Source organism: Danio aesculapii, chromosome 5, assembly GCF_903798145.1.
Source record: "Danio aesculapii chromosome 5, fDanAes4.1, whole genome shotgun sequence".
Taxonomy (NCBI): Eukaryota; Metazoa; Chordata; class Actinopteri; order Cypriniformes; family Danionidae; genus Danio; species Danio aesculapii.
This window is the reverse complement of record NC_079439.1, coordinates 59,092,866-59,110,678: the sequence shown is the minus strand read 5'-3', so window position 1 is coordinate 59,110,678 and position 17,813 is coordinate 59,092,866. Positions and strand designations below refer to the sequence as shown.

The window sequence follows — 17,813 nt, the reverse complement described above, 5'->3', positions numbered from 1 at the left end:
ACTCCGACACTAAATATTTCACTGTAATTTTATTTGTATTCATATTTTATTTAACAGACCAGATTGTGTTTTGATTAGTCAATAGCGGTAGCCTACAGATTTCAAGGAAAAAATCTTAATATTAAAAAAAGTAAACAAAAGCTGGACCACAACAGATCAATGTCATAACAAATGCTCAGATAATGTAGCCTAGTTTAAAGCAAGCATCATTTTTTTAGTTACATTGTGCTGTCTGTCATATACAGTAGGCCTAAAGGCGTGTTATTTTTACTAAAGACGATATATTATTTAAGTTTATCACCAGAACTATAGAAACTGTTTTATGCTTAAAAAAAACAACACAGGCACAGTATCGGAATTGGTTGATACTCAGAATTTTGGTATCGAGATCAGATTGGTTCCAAAAAAAGGTATCGGTCCATCTCTAAGTGATAAGTGAATTTATCACAAATATTAGCATTATTAAAATTATCACAAATATTATCAAGTATTGCGCAGCATGGTGGCGCAGTGGGTAGCACAATCGCCTCACAGCAAGAAGGTCGCCGGTTTGAGCCCTGACTGGATCAGTTGGTGTTTTTGTGGAGTTTGCATGTTCTCCCCGTGTTATATTATAATATAATATTAAAATGAACAGTATTAATATTGAGATTTTGGCCACTCCACTCTTAAAGTGTGATTAAATAATAGATAAATAACTCCTTTAAAATGGGGCACCAGACAGCTTCGACTTTCTAAACAATTTACTCCATTACAACTATTACAGATAAACTTAACAAAAGGGCTTAAGTGTTAACTCTTAAAGAGTTAAGTGATAACTCTGCAGCATTTGATCATAATTGTGAATTTGTACAAGTTCCCGACTTTACCGTTGATCACTACAATGTCCTTCGATATGTTGGTGTCATGTTTTAAAAGTTTATTTATTTTTTTATTAAAAAAGGTACGTCTGCTAAGCTAAGTTTGCTCTGTTTCAGAATATATGTAACTCATGAAATATGCTTAAAATGTCTTTTAGTTTGTTTAGGACAACTTCAAATAAAACTAAGAGACTTTGAAATTTACGACACATAATAGACATAAATAATATTATCAGACCTTTGAGTTAAAGTTAATTAAAAATACTAAAACTTTTTATATGTAAAATTTTGTTGGACCAACTCAGTTGTATTTGTGTAAATCCTTTTTTTTATTGGTGCTAAATACATTTATTTGATGGAAACCCTGCCCTCATTCAGTTATTTTTTGAGTGCATTGTTACAAAGCATATTTAAAATAAATGCTTATTCTTAAATAATCCTGACAAAACGTAATTAAGTTTTCTATTCCAAAATGTTCTCTCGATGTAATAAAATAAATCAATATTACAGTTTTTATTTAAAACAAAAGACATTTTTTCAAGCCATTGCAGGTTTTTGTTGAATTTTGTGAATCTATAAACATTTTTTATTACTTTATACATGACTAGTGTCTGCTTTGTATCTAAAACTGAATTTTTAAACAGGATTTCTACATGCATGTAAGTGTTAATGTTGTGAATCTGAGCGTTGCATTTGAACGCTGCGTCACATGTTGATATCAGCGGGAGCATCAGTGTTGTGTCTACACGCAACCCATCTGAAGAAAACCACCATTAGCCGTCTGTCTGTCTGACTCTCTGGGCCTGTATGAGGGCCGTTCACAAGGGAGGAGCAACAGGAAGGAGCACTCAACTCACCTGCTCGCTTTTTTGGGAAACCTGGAAGAAAAACAAAGTTGTTTTAAGAAAGGGTGTAAAATAGTTAGTGCTAATAAAATTTTAATAACAATTTAAGATAGTACAATGTCATTCAAAAAGTATGACAGCTTCTTTACACGTATAAGACTTTCTAAATAAAATACATTTCTAAGAACACCAAGGTTAGATTGATTTAATAAAAAATACAGTAAAAGCAGTAATGATGCTATCTATCTATCTATCTATCTATCTATCTATCTATCTATCTATCTATCTATCTATCAAAACAGTTATTTAAACTACTTATTTAGAATGAGCTAAAACGACAATTCTTGAGTTTGTTTTGGGACAACTTAAGTGCATTGAAAAAATAAATACTAACTAACTAACTAACTAACTAACTAACTAACTAACTAACTAACTAAAGCACATCTGTTTAGCTGTGCCTTTACTGAAAGAGCACTGTGCTAAGTCCGACAGATCGCACTATTGTCTTTATTTTCTTTTTCATTCTTTTAAAACTGGTTTTAACACATTTTAATCTGTTTTTAATAATTTTTATTATTTGCTTTTACCATAAGCCAATTGCACCAGGCACTTTTTGCATAAGCACAATTTAAAACAACTACTATACATTTACATCTGCTTACATTACTCCACAATCAGTATTACATAGTTTACATTCATAGATATTGGATGGATGGATGGATGGATGGATGGATGGATGGATGGATGGATGGATGGATGGATGGATGGATGGATGGATGGATGGATGGATGGATGGATGGATGGATGGATGGATGGATGGATGGATGGATGGATGGATGGATGGATGGATGGATGGATGGATGGATGGATGGATGGATAAACAGTTTATAGATAGATAGATAGATAGATAGATAGATAGATAGATAGATAGATAGATAGATAGATAGATAGATAGATAGATAGATAGATAGATAGATAGATAGATAGATAGATAGATAGATAGATAGATAGATAGATAGATAAAAACAGTTTATAGACAGACAGACAGACAGACAGACAGACAGACAGACAGACAGACAGACAGACAGACAGATAGATAGATAGATAGATAGATAGATAGATAGATAGATAGATAGATAGATAACATAGTTAACATTTCATAGTTATATTTCTGTCACTTCTGTGTATCTATGAGTGTGACATGTATATTATGTGTATGACTTCACTGTGGACGGCGATTGTGTGGAACCCATAATTTTGTACAGGTTCTTTAACAAATAGAAATTTGCGATGAACTATAGCTACTGCAATTCTTTTTTTAACAGATGTCATTATATATGTCAAATAAGCCCCCCACCCAAATATCTATGATCGTTATACATTAATATTTATAATTATTTTTGTTTAAAATAAACAATAATGCATACCAATGAATGTTATTATAAAGTTAATATAATATATTAACACATTGAGATGAGCAGAATAACCAAAGACCATTTTATAAATATTAGTATTTTAATAAAATTATAAATAAACCTATTTCTACAGGAAATACAACCAATACATGTTTTATGCAATACATAGCTATACTATGTGTTGATATTCTAATGAATTAAAATCCGTCAGCAAAGTTAAACAGAATATTGGAGACACTGCTCACACACTGCCCTCAACAAGCACCACTAATGATTGTTTCCAAACATCCCCAAACAAGCACAAAGAGGCAGTGCATTATTATTTGTCTCTGGATCATTACATCATCCTTTTGTGGTCTTGTTTGTGCAGAAATGACACTTCAGCATAAATCTGCTCACCCTTATGTCACCGATATGTTGTATTGAATGTGTACAATGTGGTGTTGCAAATGAATGTGTGTTTGACTTTCCATCCCCCTGAACTTTTTAAACTTTACCCAGGTTAAATTCTCTTGCCAATTGCCTCATGCGCTGTACCAAGATCAGCTGAAAATACTACCTTTTGACCTGGTCTTTCAGTCGGCTTTTAAAACACAAGACTACATGCTTAATAACACAGACTAAAAGACTACAGGCTCATTTTATACACAAAGTATATAGACTGGAATAGTACATTAGTTTTTTGCTTTTTTTAAGGGCTGAGTAGTTTCCAAATATATTTGAGGGATGTATCGAGATAGAAAAAAAAATAATTACTGATTTCAAGTTGTTATTGCACTGAAACTAGGGCTGGACGATATGGCAAAAAATTTATATTACGATATATTTCTTAATTTTGGTCAATACGATATAATTCCGATACCGGAATTACCGATATGGACAACATTAAAAAGCCAAGAATAAAACTGGCAAGAACGCACAAAATGAATGTCTATACCTACAAACTGAATTTGCATAGTCTAGAATACCTCCAGGCTCGTATAACCTTTTTTTAAATAAAAACAGTACAAAAAAATGAATGTTCCCTTTTTATTTGTATTTAGCCTTTACAAACAAGAAATCTGAAATAAACTATCAAATAAATACAACTCTCTTATTAACAATATATTACTATTAAATATTATTAGTAATGTCTTTATGACATTTAGAATGTTTGTCGTAAGGTAGCAGTTCTGACACAGCTGGTTTCAGTTTCGGTGTCTGTGTCAGGGATAGTGGTGACGGTGAGGCAACAGGTTGGCTTAAACTTTTATGATGCTCATCTTCTGACTCTCAGTATGGCCTATCGGGTGGAACTGCTTCAAATTGTGAAACAGATTTGATGTGCTAGTCGGCACCACTCTGGCACATTTTGCAGAGCACCAAAACCTGAAGTTTATCGGAACTTAAAAAGCTGAACCACTTCCACACCACTAAATTAGTCTTTCCTCTCTTATCAACTACTTCGTCTGCATTCTTACTTGTGGAAGCTTGTTCATTCACATCTGTATTTAGGGCACTCATTTTGTAGCTAAAACTTTCTGCTTAACTAATTGCTGAGTGCTGGCAGCATGTCTGTGATGTACGTCAGCTGAGCACTGAACTTCATTCAGTGACAAATGATAATGTATAGAATTATATAAATATAATAAAACGTACAGTTGAAGTCAGAATTATTAGCCCCCCTATTAATTTTTTTTTTCTTTTTTAAATATTTCCCAAATGATGTTCAACAGAGCAAGGAAATTGTTACGGTATGTCTGATAATATTTTTTCTTCTGGAGAAAGTCTTATTTGTTTTATTTTGGCTAGAATAAAAGCAGTTTTAATTAAAAAAAAAAAAAACATTTTAAGGTCAAAATTATTAGCCCATTTCTTTGATAGTCTACAGAACAAACCATCATTATACAATAACTTGCCTAATTACCCTAACCTGCCTAGTTAACCTAATTAATCTAGTTAAGCCTTTAAATGTCACTTTAAGCTTTATAGAAGTGTCTTGAAAAATATCTAGTCGAATACTATTTACTGTCATCATGGCAAAGATATAATAAATCAGTTATTAGAAATGAGTTATTAAAACTATTATGTTTAGAAATGTGTTGAAAAAATCTTCTCTCCATTAAACAGAAATTGGGGAAAAAAATAAACAGGGGGGCTAATAATTCAGAGGGGCTAATAATTCTGACTTCAACTGTATATGCAAATGTATATCGAAATATTGGAAATTGGTTTAAAAATCATATCACCGTTATTGAAAACAAAATCTATCGCGATATATATTTATGTCGAATTATTGTCCAGCCCTAATTGAAACCAAAGCAAACTGAAAATAAATATACTGTAATATGCACACAACTAGTTCTTTCTGCTAAAATAGGCATAAAACATTAAAGAATTGAGATAGAAAATTCTTATCAAGTCTTTAGAAAGCAAAGAAATGGAGAAATAATATTAAATGTGTTGAATATGACAAAATATAACTATCTTTAAAGCAAGACTGTATAATTCAGGGAGAAAACTTAACATCTTGATTAAATTAATACTTTAAGTAACAGCCGGGCTATAAGTGCTTTCCATTACAAGTGTGGGAATATGGTTGATGCCTCTTGCATTCTCAAAGTCCAAACTTAAAAGTTGTCAAGCAGCACTGACTGAGGAACAACCCACTTAGAAACAAAAGACAACTTAAAGCGAACGAACATAAAGCTTTAATCTGAAACTAAACTGAATAAATTAAACTAAATAAATAAAAAAAATAGTTAAAATAATCATTTAAAAATAAAATAATAATAATAAAGATAAAATAAAATAAAAAATAGCAATATTATGATATCAGTTTTATTGGTTAATAATGGAATCCAATAAGACTAAAACTGCCAGTGGGTGGCAGGAAGTCCCTGTCTTAATGAATTATTCATTGAATCATTAACATAAACAATTCAAAATGACTGATACTTTTAGAAACAAAGAAAGGCTGTGTCTAACATCTGAAAAATGCTGCATTAGTTTTAAGGATACATTGCATCCTTCAGACACAGAATCAATGCATGTCTGAATCCCATAGCTTTACTACCTGACTCCTAAGAAACCAACGGATTGATATTAAAAGGCAGCATAGATATATCCTTTTCTACCTTTGGTATCCCACAATCCTTTGAGTTCCTTTCATGTCAGTTAACCATAAAAATAAAAATCTATCTAGAAGCTGAATTTTGCGTGGCTGAAAACCTTTTCCCACTTATGTCAATTCTAGTGAGAACTTACAGTAGTACTGTAGCATTTTGGTCCTAATTAAATCTCATTCATTGATAAGAATAATAAAATCAAAAACAGATATATGCAGGGTTGAAACACATTCTGAGGCACAAATGTGCAGTTCAGACTTTTGAACTATTTTCATTACAGAACAGAAAAAAGAAAAGAACATTCACTCAATATTAACTTGTATCGGTTCAATTGCTGTACAAAATCCATAAACCATTTTTACATTTATGGATTTCTCAGTAGCGGAACTCGTCACAGTTAATTTAAAGTGCAGTGAATGGGAGAGTACAAAAAATATTTCTTCTTACAATACAATTGGGTGATAGGGTGAGACTGATGACGGCAGCCAAAGGAGAGAATAATGTCAAATTTCCTCTCAGCCCTATGGACGCTGCATTTGAAACACCTTGCATAAGCGGTAATTCGTATTTTGCAATTTGATGCAAATATGATATAATACATATGAGCAATTCCAGCGTTATGGATGTGACATTTGCAGTAAAAACTCAAAACATAAATTCACATAGAAAGTGTACGTTACAATTGAAACATTGTTTATATTTTTCAAAACAGTCATAGGAGCAGAAAAATACCCATCTGTAAACATTTTTTATACTTTAAATGAGGAAAATAAACATGCGTTATGGATGTGACAAAAAAAAGTCTGCGAGTTTACAGTATACAACATATTTTGAAGAAGTTCTGTGAATTAAGCTGCTCAAACCAAAAGAAATAATGCTAATCAAGAGGATAAGAGTTGGCTCACTATAAAATAAAAATTATTGATTTCATTTTATTTGACATTTTTGCATTTATGAGGAAAAAGTGTCGTTATGGATGTGACAGATGTGAAATTGCCACTTGTGTGACTTTGGTAAATCAAATATATAGTTTATATATAATCATTTAATTTAATTTATATAAATAATAGTTTGAAAACACTGACAGAGACATTTTTGAGTATTTTTAAAGTACTGTAAAATACTTACTTGCACAAAAAAATGTAGAAACGGATTCTCTATTTTGGTGAAAACTTAATTTTTTTTCATGGCAAGGTTGACATTTGCATGCAATTGCTCATATATAAATAAATAAATGTACAAATTAAAAAAAATAATAAAATAATAATAATAATAATAATGAAAAAACTTTCAAGGACTTAAGATTATGATGACCGTTAAACACGTCATAACACTCTTGTTAAAGGGGTCCATAATGCATTTGGGTTCATTTTCATCATCACTCTTGCTTGTGCGATATGAATTATATATCTTTCACATATAAAAAAAAACATGCAGGAATAATTTGTGCTTTCATACATGAGGGTTCTACTAAATCGATTTTAATAGGCTTAATCAATGCTTTTAGAGTCTCAAAACTTGTTTGTAATGTGAATGACAAGACTTAATAGCCTGCTTTGGATCCTAAGTTTAATGTTTTCAAAGCTTGCAAAAAATACAAAATAAAAATGCCAAATGTGAACTAGAAAAGTAAAGTTCGTAGACAAACTTTACGATGTCTTGAGAAAGCCTAGTCTGAATGTTTTTTTTTTTAAAGCTTGAAGTTTAAAACCATTGGTCTAGATGCATACGTCTATATAGGTTATGGGTTGGTGCTAGTTAGTTGCTAAGCTGTTGTTTGTTGTTAGCATGTTGCTACCATGTTTCTAGCAGAGATTATAGTATGAATTAGCATGTTATGTTGCTAAGGTGTCCTGAGTGGTTGCTAGGTGGCTGCTAAGTTGTGTTTTGATTAAGCCGTTAGAGCAGCTGATGTAGTATTGATAACATAATAACCAACAGTAAACAAGCTAAGCATAAAGGTTTATGAGGAAGCATGCAGAAGGACTTTTAATGTGTCAGTAACCTGTGTCAAACGTTTCCGGTGAACTGTGTGCAGTTACAAAATCGCTGTGTTTAAGGTCTGTTTTCTTTAAAAATCAACAATCTTCACTGCCTAAATGATATACGCTATAAAGTGGGTCTCAGAAATTACACGAAGCACTGCATTAAATTACATTATTCTGCGCCATGTCTTTAAAGTATTCAAATTAAGGGTGTAACGATACGCGTATTCGTATTGAACTGTTCAGTACGAGACTTTCCGTTCGGTACGCACTGCAAACCGAACGATTCAGACTAATATCTAAAAAGATAAAAGAGAATAAGTACAAAATACAACGTTTTCAATGCAACAATGCTCAACAAGGCATCTCAAATGACGTGACATGCTGCCTTCCCCGCCCACCTCCAAACACTACTCCAGTCAGGCACACACTGCACTAGTTCGCAAAATGTCTAGTAACGTTAATTTAATCCTCCTATCACCAACAGCGGGTCTGGCATTTGGGAGCACTTTGATGTCCCTGTAAGTTATGAGGATGATGACAAGAGAGTGATGGAAAAAAAATTCTATGACAGTAAGCTATTTTGGTGGTAATATTTGAGCATGTCAACTCATTTACATGGAAAAACGCGCACTATAAGCTCATGAAAAGACCGTTACTGCTATTAAGATGACGTATGCAAATAATAAGTTATATATCAATATCATCTGTGCAATTTAAGACAGCACCCGTGAGAACAGCAGAGTTATTATTGTTAATTCAGTTCATCTCATTTACGTCAAGCAGTGCGTGCAGGGCCGGTGAGCGCATGCAGATTTTTGTTTATTTGTTAGTTGTAATTAGAGTGTTAATATATAATAGAATCTGTTAATATAAAACGTCTAGTAACGGTGCTCATAATTTTTGCGACTAAACTTTGTCTAATGCGCCTAAATTTTTGAAGTTAGGAGCACTGGTGCTACCAAGAAAAAAGGTTCATTTCGAGCCCTGTGAGACCTTAATCGGTAGTAGAAATTTAGGGTTTTACGAAAATGTTTAATGTAATAGAGCCCCATTACATTATTCCTTCATAAGCCCATTTCAGTCAGATAATTCCTGCTTTCAGATCCACTAAAATGGCAGGTGACAGTCAAATCAAGCAGATCTGTGCTGTCTGAAGAAAAGGTAGACACTCACACACACCCCCACCCCCCACCCCCACCCCCCACACACACCCCTCACTGGTCAACACTGCAAAGCTGACCAATCACAGAGCTTGCACTATGCATCGTCGTGATGTGTAGTTACATTTTTGAGAGGTGTGCATCACCGTCGGCGTCACCATCGGCATCAACCATGGTGAGGGGAATGCAACAGCACGAAGGCTTCACCAGACCATATGCGTGCACTCAACACAGAAGTATAAATTAGCCTTAATGGAGACATTAGAGTTCGTTTTAGAATTGCGTTTGGATCTCCCATTATTCGCATTAAGAATTAATAAATTAACAAATTAAGGCATTTTCATTTGAAAGATGGCATTTCCATCACTAGTTTCTAATAACAAACTTCCAAATGAGCAATAACACAGCGTGTGGGAAACCCAACTAATATCAGCTCGCACATCACTACAAACGTACATTCAGAACGATTGCTTTGTTACATCATGCAATGTTATTTGAACACCGCACAGTTACGTCAAGTTAAAAATGATTTTCAACTGATCTTTCAAAGGTGTCCGAACATTAATTAATCATGTCTCATTCAACAACAATTGGTAGTCCATTTTTTAAATCTGCATTTCCTCAATTCACAAACAGCCTGAACACATTACACTAGTGTGACCTGGTTTTTCCAGCAGGGATTTCAGCCTTTGACCACAGAGCGGAAAAGACACTGCTTGCGTACAGTACGGCTTTCATCGAACACACACGTTTTGATGTTTCCACGGACATCAGATCCTCCATTCTCATGAGTCACATGTATTTTTGAATTTGTGCGTCAGCCTTTAACATGGCAGACTCAAGAGATAGATCACAGCGATAAACTCTGCGGCCAAACACGCAAGAGTCGCCGTATCTCATCAGCGAAGCCACCACTCTTGGGGAAGGAGCCTCTTTACAGAAATAGCTCAGACATCTTGTCCTCCCTCCCTCCTCTCAGCTCCTTCCGCGGGTGTTTTTTGTTTTTGCTGCTGTTCCTTCCCCTCCACAATGGAGCTCCGCACTGGAACAATAGGCTTCACGTCAGAGCCGGCCCACTACACAGCAGCCCTGTGGGCCTGATTCCCGGAAACAGAAAGGGCTTCTGGCAGGGTCCCCTGTTTCCTGAATGTGTGAATGAGGGAGGGAGGGGGTAGGGGGGCGTTCGGGGTAGCTAGGAGTGAAGGCAGGGGGCAGGACTGGGCCAAAATAAAAATTCTCAGAGCTTTGCTCCCTCGCGCTTCTTACTTCAGCCTCTTTTCCAAGGAATCGGACTCCCTTTCTTTGGGAAAACCATCTTACAGTGGAAACAGACAAAAATCGTAACTTAAACATATTCCAGGACTATCAATCCAAACCTTTTTTCCTTAATGCTGAGTGACTCTACAGAAAAAAGTTCTGATAAGAAGTTAAATCTGTAATTATCTTGTTGGAAACAGGAAATGCTTCATAATCTAGTTCAGGAGAGATTAGAGAGGAAAAGAGAGAATTAATGTCTTGCTACTTTGGTTACTTTTTTAATGGGTCGTGTGAGTGATTCAGACTGAATAACAAATAGATTCTGTTTTTTTTTTATTAAACAGTTTCACTGATTACTGACAAAAAAGGATTAGTCTGAAGCAGTGTTGGGTAATTTACTTTAAAAAAGTAATAGATTAAAAATGATTGACTACTACTGGAAAATTGTAATCTAATTACTTAACGTAAAAAGTAATCAGATTACTAATTACTTTACTTTGAAGTTACTTTTAAAACATAAAATATACCTATAAAAATACAAAATATACTGCCGCTCTCTGTAATTCAACCTTCACTGAAAAACATTACAATGGTTTGATCACAGCAGCTTGACATATTCAAAAGACTTAAAGAGTTTGCCCAAAACTTAAAATTCTCTCATCATTCACTTGTTTCAAACCAGTGTGCCTTTTTTTTGACACAAAAGAAGACATTTAGAAGAAAACTGGATACCTGTAAACAGCGTTTGGGTGTTCTGTTTTTGTCTGAGGTAATTAGTCTACCAAAATGTTTATATTCCAAACAAAGAACGAAGCTGAATGGTCAGTTCTTGTTGCGTGACTTGCAGTTTTTAACTGGTGAACCTGGAAAATGCGAGCCGTGCGCCTCCATTGGAAATAACAAACTTGCGGGTGCAAAAGACGCGATATGTGAACAGCTCCATAAGCAGCTATGCTTCTCTTCATATTCAGAAGATACCTTCACTCCCGATCCTGCACAAAAGTTTAATTAAGCCTGTTTAGGTTGAGTTGGACCGCTGTGTTATTGGGCGCAGGTGTCCTCCTTGGTGATGAGTATTGTCGTAGAAGCCTTTCTGTTCAAGTGCTTAAACAAGTTGCTGGTCGAGTTAAAAGCAATCGAAAGTTCTTTAGAGGACATAGACTGCCTTTCACAGCTATTTTTTAGTTTTTATACTCAACGAAATGAAAGTAATGTCTGTATTTCCACTTGAAGAAGCAACCACTCTCATCAGCAGCTATTTCAGCTCGCGTTCTCCAGCAATTTAACGGCGCATGCTTATTTACTGACGTTGCAGTGGAAAACGTGATTTAAAAGAAGCATTTTTTTTCTTCTAAAAACTATATTTGTAACAAGTAATGCACTTACACTGACGTTAGTAACTGTAATTAAATTACACACATTTAAAATGTAATTCGTTACATTACTGCGTTCCCCAAAAGTGCAGTTAGAATACATTAACGCGTGACTGTGGAACGCGTTACACCTAACTCTGGTCTGAAGAGAGATTCATATTCATTTCAGCATTGCTATTTTGAAATCGAAGCAATCATCTAAAATCTCCAATCAATTCCCAATCATGGTTTACTTTGTAAACCTTAAGTACATTTAGTGACACTCTTACATTTAGTTAAAAAAAAAAACTATTTCTTATTGTTTGACCATAATATCTGGTTAAATATCTGGGGGAAAAAAAGTTTCAAACCATAAGTTATAGATTGGATGAAGAAAAGGTATTATCTGTTTAAGCGGTCCAATATACACAATTAGAGAGCAGTAATATTTCTATTACACCGTTATTATACACAATTATTATAATATGATTATATTATATATAATTATTATACACATTTATTATAATTACTTATGCAGTGTTTGTTTGTGCTTGCAGTTATTCTACTCTCCTCTATGCACATACTATGTACACTGGTGACATTTTCAAAGACTTTCGTTTTCGGTGGTTAACGCAGATAATAATGGCAGCGTTTTTACATTGAATTTTCAAATGTGTTTCCGGTCCTAAAAAAAAAAGATGTAAACAAACAAGCAAAACATGTTTTTGTTGTTTTGTGCCATTTAAACAGAACCCAAGCCTTGAATTACACTGCACAAGACAAATTGACCACTGCTGGTTGTGTTTTGTCCGTTTTTGAATAGTCCATTTTGAATGTATGGTAAATAGCAGCTTGCAAATTCATGTCTGTATGGGCCCATATGGAGTCAGCACCCACAGAAATCAGCAGATTTCCAGTAATTAATGTAAATGTGTGAAAATCTATACATATATTTATTCAGTTTTATTAATAATTTCAGTAATATTTTTGAATTATATGCAAATGTTTATATATTTTAAGTATAATATAGTTTGTAAAATTATATTGGCTTTTCTAGACATATACTAGATACTTTTACAAAACAAGTGGTTCTAATTGGATTTATATTGAAAACCTTATAATAAATAAACAAATAAATAAACAAACAAACAAACAAACAAACAAACAAACAAATAAATAAATAATAAAAGTTTTAAATTCTGTCTGGCTCAACATACTGTATGGATAAACTTATTTTAGGGTAAACTATCGCTTTAACACTGAAATAAACGTTCCTCATCACAGAAAATAAAAATCTGAATTTCTTAATTAAAAGATTACTATTTCCAAATCAGTTAAACCGCAAATGGTTTCCTCTCAAAGACACCATCAGCAAGCGGATATAGCAGCATTGTTAATGACTCCACAATGCCAGTAGATCTGTAATTTGATGCCATTGTAACAGCGGGAATAATAATTATGCTAAGCTGCTCAGAGAACGTTTAGCACCTCATTTTTCCTGCATTTGATGGCCAATTGCAACGTCTGGATTAAAGAGTCATTTGAGTATTTGAAATGATTTGTGCGTCTTTTCCTTTCTGAGCTCTTAAGCTTGTTAGTGTAAGACTGGACTTTAACCAAACAAGTTATCAATGAGTTGCACACATGAAGTTACACAGAGGCAGTTGTAGACATTGTGTAATTAAAAATACATTTGTGTTAAAATGGTAGAAATTAAAATGGAAAATGCAAGGAAAAAATTACATGGTTTCATGACACGGCATAATCATACCATGTCCATTACGTCTGGTCCATGCTTATATCATTTTTTTTAATGCAGTATAATGTTAGTATTATAGTTACTCTTACACTCCTTACATGAAGGACCCCATTTTAAAACATAAAATACACTACCTGACAGATGTCTTGTCGTCAATCCAACAAATAATAACTTGACTTCTATTTGATCATTTGGAAAAGTAGCAGAAGGCAGATTTTACAGATGAATCATCTGTTGAACTGCATCCCAATCATCACAAATCCATTAGAAGACTTATTGGAACCCGCATGGGTCCAAGATTCTCATAGAAACCAGTCAAGTTTGGTGAAGGAAAAATCATGGTTTGGGGTTACAGTATGGGGGCGTTTGAGAGATCTGCAGAGTGGATGGCAACATCAACAGCCTGAGGTATCAAGACATTTATGCTGCCCATTACACTACAAACAACAGGAGAAAGCAAATTCTTCAGCAGGATAGCGCTCCTCCTCATACTTCAGCCTCCACATCAAAGTTCCTTTGATGCAAAGAAGGTCAAGGTGCTCCATGATTGGCCAGCCCAGTCACCAGATATGAACATTATTGAGCATGTCTGGGGTAGGATGAAGGAGGAGGAGGCCTTAAATATGAATCCAAAGAATCATGATGAACTCTGGTAGTCCTACAAGAACGCTTTCTTTGTCATTGCAGAGATGTATGGATGCAGTCTTCCAAGCTCATGGGAGTCATACACAATGTTCATTCTTTTTCCACTGCACCGTGACTGTATATTCTTTACTGTACATTATTTCTGTTAAGTGACAAGACTTTTGTCTAAGCAAAGTCAGACTTTACTGTCTTTATTAAATAATTCAAAATCAAGGCATGATCATATTTTATTTTGGTAAAATAAGCGTAAGTAGCCACTTTTAATACCAAATGATCAACTAGAAGTCAAGTTATTAATTTGTTGTTCCTAAAACATGGATAGGCAACAATTTATTTTTTTTCAGGTAGTGTACATATTATTATCTAAAAACACTGTATATACTGTGATATATTAAATTGTTTAGTTATATAGTTAACAGTTAAATAATAAATAGTTTCAAATATAATTTGTAAAAGAGTTTCAATTGAGTTACATTATTACTATTTTTTCACAAATAAAGGTATATTATTATACTTTAACTTATTTTATTTGTTTGCAATGAATTTGATTCCGCCGCTGAGACTGCAGCTCTGCACAAGACGTTTGGCCAGCGGAGAAATTAAAATGATCGTGCCCAACTGAGTCTGGTTTCTCTTTAGGTTTTTTTTCTTCACTTTCGCCAATTAGTGAAGTTTTTTTTCCCTCTTCGCTGTCGCCTCTAGCTTGCATGGTTTGGGATCGGTTGAGCTACGCATCATTCGATTTGCTCTTCAGTGTTTGAACTCTCAGTAGTGATTTTTAAAACCACACTGAACTGAGATAAACTGAACTGAACTTAAACACTACAAACTCAACTACACTGTTCCAATTTACTATGACCTTTTATGAGAAGCTGCTTTGACACAATCTACATTGTAAAAGCGCTATACAAATAAAGTGGATTGAATTGAAAATTTTTGATCAAATTGTGTTTATTTTAAATCTTATTTAGTCATATTTTGCATTATTTGATTTATATGTATATATATATATATATATATATATATACATATATATATATATATATATATACATGTATATATATATATATATATATATATGTATATATATATATATATATATATGTATATATATATATATATATATATATATATATATATATATATATATATATATATATATATATATATATATATATATATATATATATATATATATATATATATATATATATATATATATATATATATACACATATATACACATACACACATATCTTAAAATGTTTCGTTATTTTATTTGAATATGTCATTAATTATTTATTTTGTATATTTAATAACTTTTTTCTTCCCATTCCATGAACGGGGTGGCTCTAATTTTTTAAATCCCTGATCCTAAATACTGTAAAGAACACTATCAATGTATAAGCCTACAAAACATGGTAATTTGTACAATTAATATTAGTATCTAGTATTATAGTGCTGTAATCAGGGTTTCTGCATGTTTCATCAAGTCAAATTTAAGACTTTAAGACCCCTTTAACACCTTTAGGAATTAGATTTTAGACATACGAGGTTAAACACTACGTATTTGGCATTGGAAAAAACAAATGTTATTTCTTAACCACATATTTTAATGTGTCAAATCAAGAAAACTATAGTTAAATACACTTTTTTTCAACAATGTTTCATTTTGTAATGACAAGTTTAACATTGTTAAAAGTGTGTTTATTATGAAGAAAACTACACAAATAATCAAAAATATTTTTTGTTTGCTTTAGGTCCAAATGAATTGAGTATAACTCCTATTAAACCTAATGCATTTCTCTTATGAAACCTTAAGTTTCATGCCAATTTATAAATATTATGTCCACTCACACATTCTTCTGAAAATAGTTTTTTTGTGTAAATGGAATATTATGTAAAGGGATATATTGCTGTTATTATCATGAGGAATTGTGTAATTGTTTTTAGTTCTTTTCCTGATTAGGAGATGTAATAAATAAACAATTGCTGTAAAATGTGTAACGTGTGTGTATATATATATATATATATATATATATATATATATATATATACTGTATATATATATATATATATATATATATATATATATATATATATATATATATATATATATATATATATATATATATATATATATATATATATATATATTGGCCTGATTGGGTAACATTGTTTCGACAGCTTTTAAAATTAAGACCAGTTTAAAATTATTTAATACATAAAGCACTATATTTTAGTGAATTTAAGACTTTAAGGCTTAAAATTTAGTTTTTAAGACTTTTTATGACCTTGCGGGCACACTGTGAATGCATAACTGAATAGCATGTACAGTAAATCACATAATACATAGATATGTTATTAATGAAATCTCCACCTCATCACTATACACAACAAATGTTTTCCAAATCAATCAACTGGACAATTCTCAAATGAAGAAAAACATTGGGATTGATTTGTTTATCATCCTTTGTCTTTCCATTTATCTTGCGGCTAGCACGTTCCTTGAATCCCATTGGCTAGCAAGTTTTAAAATATGTATGATCAAAGCTGAACAAGCCTGAAGCGTGATAGTAACAGCGGCCACACCTTATGTCCTATTGCCCCTTTTCACTCTCTCAAAGTGCTTGAAGGATGGGGTCTCATCTCCAGAGTGATCTCTCATTCTGCCCCAATAAACCCGATGAGAGCGACAGAACGAGTGTGCTCGGGGACGCACATTTCTTCACGCTACACTGTCTCTTCGTGTTTTATTATGATTAGGATGGGCTGGTGGGGGCAGGGTTTGAGGGTGGGTGAGAGGAGCGCATTTGTTGCAACTTGAGGGAATCTGGTTCACTCAAATCTCCAAAGGATTCCAAACACAACAGAAAACTACAAAGATGAACCGACGTTACAAAGGGTCCAAGACCTTCAGAGATCTGCTCACACAAAGCATCAGAATGATGAAGAAAGGTGATTTAAGTGTTAGAGTTGGTGCCAGACTGGCTTGTCCGAGTGTTTGAAATGGTTTTCACAAACAAATATAGAATAGGGTTTACAGTGCTGTGGTTGAAAATGAGGAAAATATCTAGACTGGTGCCACAACTATATTTATATCAATTAATCTATCGACTAATTTATTGGTTATTCGACTATAGGCATGAGGCATGCAAAATTTTCTGTAATACTGTTCCTGCAGTATGTTAGTTTTTTTATTACACAATAAATATTTTGTCAGTTATGAAGGTCATTGTGTCAGATTATGCGATTTTGTCTAGACCAGTGTTACTTTTGTTGATGAAAATGTTTTGTCCTAATTTTTGTAACGAACAAGATTCTACTGACGAAAACTAGACAAAAACTAAATAAAAGTTAAGTGATTATGACAAACACTATAATAAAAATATGCAGACGTTTTTGTTAACTAATAAAAACGAAAC

The 17,813-nt window shown here is 33.1% G+C and overlaps 1 protein-coding gene across 3 annotated transcripts in view; it reads right to left on the bottom strand.

Moving 5' to 3' along the window:
• The window catches only part of arhgef12b (Rho guanine nucleotide exchange factor (GEF) 12b), a 145,769-nt gene that overhangs the window by 88,077 nt on the left and 39,879 nt on the right, over window positions 1-17,813 (bottom strand). For 2 of the 3 annotated variants that reach the window (XM_056458554.1, XM_056458556.1), the window contains exon 2: window positions 1,718-1,738. The exons of the other annotated variant lie outside the window; for it this stretch is intronic. In XM_056458554.1, coding sequence (XP_056314529.1) covers window positions 1,718-1,738 — 21 coding nt within the window. The remainder of the gene's footprint in view (window positions 1-1,717; window positions 1,739-17,813) is intronic. 3 annotated transcript variants of the gene reach the window in all.